The sequence below is a fragment of the Clupea harengus genome, chromosome 13 (assembly GCF_900700415.2).
Source record: "Clupea harengus chromosome 13, Ch_v2.0.2, whole genome shotgun sequence".
NCBI classification, from domain to species: domain Eukaryota; kingdom Metazoa; phylum Chordata; class Actinopteri; order Clupeiformes; family Clupeidae; genus Clupea; species Clupea harengus.
In genome coordinates this window covers 22623613-22633612 of record NC_045164.1, presented here as the reverse complement: position 1 = coordinate 22633612, position 10000 = coordinate 22623613, and the positions used below count along the sequence as shown (strand labels likewise).

At 44.4% G+C, this 10000-nt stretch overlaps 1 protein-coding gene across 3 annotated transcripts in view; it reads left to right on the top strand.

Annotated features, from left to right (window-relative positions):
* ugp2b (UDP-glucose pyrophosphorylase 2b) overlaps positions 1-10000 on the top strand; it is a 36575-nt gene that overhangs the window by 11198 nt on the left and 15377 nt on the right. For all 3 annotated transcript variants that reach the window (XM_012819903.3, XM_031578776.2, XM_031578775.2), the window contains exon 4: positions 9002-9187. In XM_012819903.3, coding sequence (XP_012675357.1) covers positions 9002-9187 — 186 coding nt within the window. The remainder of the gene's footprint in view (positions 1-9001; positions 9188-10000) is intronic.

The following is a 10000-nucleotide window of genomic DNA, read 5'->3' as shown; positions in this document are numbered from 1 at the left end:
AAGGCTAGTCTCCAGCCTACACCCCTTGTGGATGCCCATCCCTCCCCAGCCTACACCCCTCCTGCCTGGGCCTTGCCAGCACCCCTGCGGCCTCTCCGACAGCGGCATCCTGCCTCCATAACTCAGCCTGTCTGCTTTGTCCTTGACGTCATGCGTTTGACTTTCCTCTCTGCAGCACACTCTCTTTCTGTGCCTCACACTCATCTCCCTCCGTCTCACTCTGTGTCTCTTCTCTCTCTTTCTGTGCCTCACACACACTCATCTCCCTCCGTCTCACTCTGTCTCTTCTCTCCATCTCTGACTGCGAGTTTTTAGTCATAGAGTGATCTACCTCCACAAGAAAGAAAAATTGATCGAGTGTTGTATGGGAAAATCAGTTTCTTCAGTCATCTTGGATGTTGCTCAAAATCACTCGTGAGCAAAGTTTCAAAGGTTCAAACTGCAAATAGTAATGTAAATAGTGACTTGTTTGTTTGTTTGTTTGTTTGTTTTACTGTCAAGTGACCTTACAGTGCCCTGCGTAAGTATTCACCCCCCTTGGATGTTTGACCCTTTTATTGCTTTTATAAATCAATCATGGTCAATATAAGTTGGCTTTTTTTTACAAAAAAGCCCTCTTTAATGTCAAAGTTAAAACAGATTTCTACACAGTAATGTCAATTAAATAAAAATATGTAATGTAAAATAAGTGATTGCATAAGTATTCACCCCCTTTAAAGTGACTGACCTAATTCAACAGAGGTCCAGCCAATTGGTGCTAGTAGTCTCACAATTAGTGAAATGGGGATCAGTGTGCAGTGAATGTGTCTCAAGTGATTGTAGTATAACGACACCTGTGCCTGGAAGGTCCATTCACTCAGTATTCCTGGCTACCGTTACACCATGAAGACAAAATAACACTCCAAGCAACTCAGAGAAAAGGTTATTAAAAAGTAGAAGTCAGGGGAAGGATATAAAAAACATTTCCAAGGCACTTAAAATCCCCTGGAATTCTGTTAAATCCATCATCAAGAAATGGAAGGAATATGGCACATGTGTAAATCTGCCTAGAGCAGGCCGTCCTCACAAACTGAGTGACCGTGCAAGAAGGAGACTAGTGAGAGAGGTCACCAAGACACCTATGACTACTCTGAAGGAGTTACAAGCTCCAGCAGCTGAGATGGGAGAGACTACATACAACAACTGTTGCCCAGGTTCTTCATCAATCAAAGCTTTATGGAAGAGAGCCACTGTTGAAGAAAACTTATATTAAATATCGACTAGAGTTCGCCAAAAGGCATGTGGGAGACTCCATGGTCAAGTGGAAGACAGACAGTTCTGTGGTCTGATGAGACCAAAGTGGAGCTTTTTGGCCATCAGACAAGACACTATATTTGGCGGACACCAAACACTGCACATCACCACAAACGCACCATCCCCACTGTGAAGCGTGGTGGTGGCAGCATCATGCTGTGGGAATGCTTCTCGGCAGCCGGCCCTGGAAGGCTTGTAAAGATACTGGGGAAAAATGAATGCAGCAAAATATAGGGAAATCCTGGAGGACAATCTAATTCTGTCTGCAAGAGAACTACGGCTTGGGAGAAGATTTATTTTCCAGCAAGACAATGACCCGAAGCATACAGCAAAAGCTACACAGAAAAGGTGTAAAGACAACAAGGTGAATGTTCTGGAGTGGCCGAGTCAAAGTCCAGACCTAAATCTAATAGAGAATTTGTGGCTGGACTTGAAAAGGTCTGTGACGCCCGATCCCCACGCAACCTGACAAGAGCTTGAGCAGTTTTGCAAAGAAGAATGGAGTAAAATTGCAGTGTCCAGATGTGCAAGCCTGATTGAGACTTATCCACACAGCCTCAGTGCTGAGATCGCAGCCAAATGTGCATCTACTAAATAGTGACTTGAAGGGGGGTGAATACTTATGCAATCACTTATTTTACATTACATATTTTTATTTAATTGACATAACTGTGTAGAAATCTGTTTTCACTTTGACATGACATTTTTCTTTGTCAAAAAAGCCAACTTATATGGACCATGATTGATTTATAAAAGCAATAAAAGGGTAAAACATCCAAGGGGGTGAATACTTATGCAAGGCACTGTATACCGATCAATCATTCATGGAGGCGTGGTGCTTTTCACCTCTCCCTCCCAACACACACACACACACACACACACACACACACACAAACACACCCTGGACAGAACACATTTGCGTGGAGGATCTGTTAGAGTAACATTCAGGATGTGCAAACATTGAAATATGGAGACCAACCCCTCATTTCACTTGTTTGCAGAAATAATTACACTGGTCAGACGTCTCGATGATATCTCGATGACGTCTCGATGACGGCACAGGGCACATGGCACATACTGTTTGTTTAATGCCCTTTTGGGTGGAATTGGTAGCTGCAAACATTTATGAAGACTTCCAGGACACTCACAGGAAGTGTGTGTGTGTGTATGTTGTAAAGCCCGTTTTGACATCGCTGTTTACTTAAGCCAGAGGATTATGATTTCATTTCAGTGCAAATTTGTGGTCAGCCGGGGGGGGGGGGGGGGGGGTGGTGACGTGAGCATTGTGAGTTCAGGAGTGACGTGATGCCACAGTACATGCCATACGAGGCATATGTACTTTGTGTGTGTGTGTGTGTGTGTGTGTGTGTGTGTGAGAGAGATTGTGTTTGGGGTGGGCACAGAGGTCCTGTTGACATTGACTCTCTTTTTTTTATTCAGGTGGTCTTCGTGTACTCGTTCCCTGTCTTTATCACGTTTATGCGCTTGTGGTTGTGTGTGTGTGTGTGTGTGTGTGTGTGTGGCCATTCCGGTTGTACACATTGGGAAGCATGTTTTTCACACTGTCACTGTCGTTGCAACACACCCCAACTGTCCCCCCATTCCCAGGGCCTTTCAGTGCTTTCAGTGAAGGGAGAAAAATAAGCAACTCTCCAGTCATCCCCTACTCACCCAGTTCTCCAGGGCTGTGAGGGAGGGAAGGAGGGAGGGAGGGAGGGATGGAGGTAGGGGCAGTCTTTGTGAGGTGGTGGGCAGGGGAGATAGGCTTAATGTCATCTGCTCTTCTCTTGGCTCCCTCGCTCTCTTTGCTCTTTGTTTTTTTTTTTTCTATCCTCCCCGGAAAGCGAATCTGTCTCTCCCGTTCCCACTCTTTTTTTCCTTCCCGGAAAGCTAATCTGCCTCTCCCTCTCCCTCTCCCTCTCCCTCTCCCGCTCTTTGTGGGCTTCGTGAGGGCCTTACCTGGATTAAAAGGCCGCTGCACTGATCCCAGGTATGCCCACGCACTTGGAACAGGATATTGGATGCCACGTGTTGTATCTTTCCCTGGTTTGACCTGTTTCTCCTCCTCCTCCTCTTTCTTTCTCTCTCTCAGTCTCTTTCCTCTTCCCCACTCCTGAACCTCTGTGTATCATTTCTCATCGTGTCACTTGTTGATTTCTTTGCTTATTGTAGCTTATTGCTATACCTTTGTCTCTGTCTGCCCCCCCCCCCCAACATATAGAATATATAGAATATAACAGGTTTTCTATGAATCTCTAGCATCTCATGCAAGCCCTGGTGTGCCAGACCTTCAGATAATGGAAGCCTTGGCACCTTCACACTGTTTGTGGAGGACATAGTGTTGAGTCAGTCAGCAGATGAATGTGAGTGGACTGTAGAGTGCACACACACACACACACACACACACACACACACACTCTCTGTTCTGTGTCTGGAGTCGGAGCGCTTTTACAGTGCAGCATGAGGTTTTAACTGCAACAGGCCAAGTGCCAGAAGCTTGCCCTCAGGCTGAATAACTTATCTGTAAGGAGTGTGTGAGTGGTTGTGTGTGTGTGTGTGTGTGTGTGTGTGTGTGTGTGTGTGTGTGTGTGTGTGTGTGTGTGTGTGTGTGCGGCCCAAAAGACAGCAGCCTCTTACAGGCACTTGTTTTAAAGGCTTCGGCATTCATTGGTTCACTGAGAGGATTGTCATCGACTCTTCATAACAACTGCATCGTAACACACACACACACACACTCTTCATAACAACTGCATCGTAACACACACACACACACTCTTCATAACAACTGCATCGTAACACAAACACACACACACTCTTCATAACAACTGCATCGTAACACACACACACACACACTCTTCATAACAACTGCATCGTAACACACACACACACACTCTTCATAACAACTGCATCGTAACACAAACACACACACACACACACTCTTCATAACAACTGCATCGTAACACACACACACACACGCACACTCTTCATAACAACTGCATCGTAACACACACGCACACACACACACACACACACACACACACACACACTCTTCATAACAACTGCATCGTAACACACACATACACACACACACACACACACACACACACACACAAACACACACACACACACTCTTCAGAACAACTGCTTCGTAATTGTTGTTGCCTTTCCCACAGTTCTCCCCATGTCTTTTCCACGCCGCTGAAACATCCAGAAAGCGTTGCACTGAAATCTCTGCTCAGTGTCTCCCAAGCTAGACCCATTGGGAAGCCTACGTGTGTGTGTGTGTGTGTGTGTGTGTGTGTGTGTGTGTGTGTGTGTGTGTGTTTGTGCGTGCAATAGCACTCGTATGGCCTTGCTCCCCCATTTCCTGATCCAGGACTTGATCAGCCTGTTTCCTGTTTGTTATTTTTCCAAGTTGGAGAAACGTCAAGCCTGCCCAGGATTACTCATGTGTCTGCAAAATACCCACCCTTGTGCTGGTTTAGTGGAGTGCTCGGGGGGGAGAGGAGATTAAGGAAATGAGAGGGGAGCACATTTGGACGGCACACCCCCTCAGAGCCTTGTCACAACTGATCTAGTGACTCAGGGTGGCGTAGCACTGCCTGCTCATCTGGAGGACATCTGGCCCCGAGACAGGAGAGACCCCCCTGTGTGTGTGTGTGTGTGTGTGTGTGTGTGTGTGTGTGTGTGTGTGTGTGTGTGTGTGTGTGTGTGTGTGTGTGTATGTGTGTGTTACGATGCAGTTGTTATGAAGAGTGTGTGTGTGTGTGTGTGTGTGTGTGTGTGTGCGTGTGTGTTACGATGCAGTTGTTATGAAGAGTGTGCGTGTGTGTGTGTGTGTGTGTGTGTGTGTGTGTGTGTGCGTGTGTGTTACGATGCAGTTGTTATAAAGAGTGTGTGTGTGTGTGTGTGTGTGTGTTACGATGCAGTTGTTATGAAGAGTGTGCGTGTGTGTGTGTGTTACGATGCAGTTGTTATGAAGAGTGTGTGTGTGTGTGTGTGTGTGTGTGTGTGTGTGTGTGTGCGTGTGTGTTACGATGCAGTTGTTATAAAGAGTGTGTGTGTGTGTGTGTGTGTTACGATGCAGTTGTTATGAAGAGTGTGCGTGTGTGTGTGTGTGTTACGATGCAGTTGTTATGAAGAGTGTGTGTGTGTGTGTGTTTGTGTTACGATGCAGAAGCAGAGAAATAGGCTTAGAGAGAACAAGGTGGAGCGAGAGAAAAGAGGGATAGAAAAGAGCGATAGAGCGTATTTGTGAAAGATGGAGACAACTTGGTGGTGAAAAGGAGGGCAAAGAAACAGGGCCCTAGTTTGAAAGGGCAACGAGCTGTTTGTTAAAGGCACGACATCAAATGACGGAGTCAATAGGATGCTAGAGCAGTGTGAAGTCTGACAGGTGGGTGTGTGTTAGGGGTGGGAATCTCTTGGCACCTCACGATTCGATTCGATTCCGATTCAGAGGTCAACGATTCGATTCTAAACCGATTCTCGATTCTAAACCGATTATCGATTATCAATTTTAAACCGATAAAACGATTATCGATGCATCTCGATTTTTAAAACATTTGAGTTTGCTACTCAGAGTCTCAAATCACTTCCTACTTTGTGTTTGATAATTAAAGAAAACCAACAGATCTATTTTTTTATTAGAGAAAAAGTGTGTCCTTGTCACAATTATGACTTTCTATGAACAATGCAATAATCGATGCAGCTTGCATTTCAACACAAAATGAATGTGTAAAAAAAAAAATATATTATTATTATTTTCTGAATCGAGACAGAATCGTTCTAGAGAGAATCGAGAGAAATCGAAAAATCGATTTTTTTCCCCCCACCCCTAGTGTGTGTGTGTGTGTGTGTGTGTGTGTGTGTGTGTGTGTGGGTGCACTGTGTTGACAAGCCACTTATCATTGTTTGGTTCAAAGTCCAAACAGACATCAGTGCATGTCATGAAAATTGCTGTTAAATTATCATTGAGAAATGATTTCATATGTTGTGGGGAACTGATAAAAGCCCAGCACAGTTCAAACCACCAAAATGTCATCATTGCCGTAGTCTTAACATTATTTAACATATAGTCCTATGTACCCAATAAACATGCATGACATCTAGCTGTATAAGATATTAGGGACATTATTTATGGAGGATATAGAGGAATAGTAAGTGAGGAGGTTAGTAGGGATGGGATAGTCCTTAGGGGACAAAAGTTTATTCCGGTGGAGAAAATAATTTACCTTTCGCTCATGCCTAATTCAGGAGTGTGTCAGCCCACCCCACCACCACCCCCCTGACCCCTCTTCATTGGACTATTCCATGATCCTGCCCTGAACATCTGCGGAAATGATTTAGGAAGACGGTAACCAGCTCGTATAAACGTCTTGGCGTGGTGGTGTACACAGACTGTTGAAAAATGAAGCGAAGCTACCCCAGCGGTGCTCAAAGGAGGAAGGAGGAGGAAAGAAGAACGTTTCTAGTAATATGGTAACAACCTTAGTCACGGTGGCTACCAACTCTATAAGTGTGCGTGCGTGCGTGCGTGCGTGCGTGCGTGCGTGCGTGTGTGTGTTGCTCATTGCTCTCTGCCCGTCAGGGCCCATAGAGTGTGTGTGTGTGTGTGTGTGTGTGTGTGTGTGTGTGGTGTGTGTGTGTGTGGTTTGTGTGTGTGTGTGTGTTGCTGATTGCTCTCTGCCCGTCATCTGAGAGGTGTCAGGACCTCTCTGTGCAAGCTCAAGCTGTCAAAACATCTCTTAAGTATACAGCTCAGTCAGAAAAAGATCACACTACGTCATTTACCATTTGAACAAATTGGCATTTATAAATATAGGATTCAGGCATGAGGACCTTTCAGAGCAATATTAAAGTGAATACTGATGTTGCGTACGCCTCGAAGGAATGTGAATGTGTAGTTGCACTCCTGTGTTGATGAGGGCCCCGCTGTTGTCCTCGCCACACACACACACACACACACACACACACACACACACACACATTTGAAATTATGCCAGATCACTTAAATGATGGAAACATTGTTCATTTTAACACTGGATTTTAAAGTACTTTCATTTCTCTTCAGCTACTTCAATCACATTAACTTGGTAATCCTTGTTCCTCATTCGTGGTAACGGACCAGTTTAGAGGTGGGAAAATGCATCAGCAGTGTGTTACCATCACTTAGACCATAAAGGCACTGGAAAATGTCACGCCTGAGATTTCTCTTTAGCTGAGTTCCGTGCCTATTTGTGTTGTTTGACTTTTATCAGGTCTTTGAAAAAGAAATTCACTTCAATCTAAAAATCAGCAGGATTGTTTGAAGAATTTCTTTTGTTTGGACTTCATTGGACTTCAGTTAATGGCCTTTACCAGTGCTAGTGATCCAGGATGCGAGAATCAGGATTCAGAGAAGTAATTATATCCCAGCTGTAGAGCAACGATTGTGTTCCACTCACTTCCCACACCCTCTTTCAACCAACCACTCTTGTACACACAACCTGTTGTGAATTATTATTAATGGTTTATTTGAAGCTAAGGGTAAATTAACATGATTTATGTTGTTTGGTTTAAAAAACGTTACCGTAATAGAAATGTTAAAATACATTATTTACAGTAAATAAATATGGGAGAATCTGTTACCTCATCTGTTATTGATGGTAATTTGATTTTAATTTGAAAGGAGATGCCTTTATTTTGAAGTGCAGGTTGTGTGAGTGTTTTCTCGTTAGTTTAATAATGATTCTTATGAAGTCGATTCGCAAGTCGCAAGAATCTGCCTTGTTTAACTAACTGTTCAATTCTAAATCATTTTTCTTTGTAAAACTGCTTCATATTGGAGAGTAAAATTGTCCGTTTTGAAAGAGAAATGTTTTGATCATCATTCGAAGCTTCCACTACACAACACAGCCACTCTCTCTCCCTCTCTCCCTCTCTCTCTTTCACTCTCTCTCACACACACACACACACACACACACACACACACACACACACACACACACACACACACACACACACACACACCCACGCTCGCACACGCTCGCACAGTATATAAACACAGTGTCATCCCTACCCTGAATATCCACAGACTGTAGAACAATTTTCTCCACATCTGGATGGAGACTGGCGTGAGAGAAACTGACTGGTTTAGTCATGACTGTGTCACGCAGTTTCATCTGACCACAGCTGCAGTGTGAACATGGCCGCACCTCTCCTCAGTGGTTTGGTGTCCGTGTCTGTGCTGTGGGATTCATGCTTTTGACTCGGGGAGATGGGGGCGGCTCAACGGTCTCCTTGGCATAGAAACATTTACATTTTCACTTCCACCATGACCTCCTGGAGCACCTGAAATCACTACCGGCCTGTATATATGTATATATATGTACGCCAGCAGAATTGTGCTATGTTGTCTATTTATTTTATCTATTTATTTTATTCTTATTCAAATTTTTATTAATTTATTTTTAATGTTATGTATATAGATACTTGATTCCTATTCCTACTACCTTGCTGCTATGACAACTGAATTTCCCTCACGGGATTAATACAAGTTTATCTTATAGGAGAGGTCGTTTTGTGACCTGTGTGTACTGAGTTGAGTTTTTCTGTCTCTGAACCAGTCTGGAAAGTGCAGCTCCCCCCTACTCTCTGTCTTGTTCCTGTCACCCTGTGTTCGTCTAATTCCCTGTCCTCTCTTTTCTCTCTCCCCCCCCCCCATCAGATCCAGCCGTACGATAAGATCAAGGCCAGGGGACTCCCAGACAATGTAGCCGACTGCCTGAACAAGCTGGTCGTGGTGAAGCTCAACGGAGGGCTGGGCACCAGCATGGGGTGCAAGGGCCCCAAGAGCCTCATCAGCGTCCGCAACGAGAACACCTTCCTGGACCTGACCGTGCAGCAGATCGAGGTGAGAACCCCTCCGACCCCCAGAACCCCACCGGACCACTCGAGAGTCTCTAGAATACTACTTATCAGTCCTGTATCTGGTGCCTTGACCACTCAAGAGTCTCTAGAATACTACTCATCAGTCCTGTATCTGGTGCCTTGACCACTCAAGAGTCTCTAGAATACTACTCATCAGTCCTGTATCTGGTGCCTTGACCACTCAACGGTCTCTAGAATACTACTCATCAGTCGTGTATCTGGTGCCTTTGACCACTCAAGAGTCTCTAGAATACTACTTATCAGTCCTGTATCTGGTGCCTTGACCACTCAACGGTCTCTAGAATACTACTTATCAGTCGTGTATCTGGTGCCTTGAACACTCAAGAGTCACTAGAATACTATTCATCAGTCCTGTATCTGGTGCCTTGACCACTCAAGAGTCTCTAGAATACTACTTATCAGTCGTGTATCTGGTGCCTTGACCACTCAAGAGTCTCTAGAATACTACTTATCAGTGGTGTATCTGGTGCCTTGACTTTTGCCCCAGTGTGGTTGATCCTGTTTTATATTATGTGTCCTATTTGTAATGGAGTTCTGTGAGTAATAATACTAATGCTTTCCATATGAGTATGTAGTAGTGCATGTTACTAATCATGAACACAAAGCTCATTCCCTGTCCTAAGTACTTCTTGGTAAGTACTACATTCATAGTACCCAAGTGTAATTAACGTCAAGTAAGCCCAGATTCATTTCTTTGAACAGTGGACTTTGTGGAGAAGGAGATTCTACCAAGAGCAATTATAGTCTGACCTAAGAAAGAAAACAGATAACCATA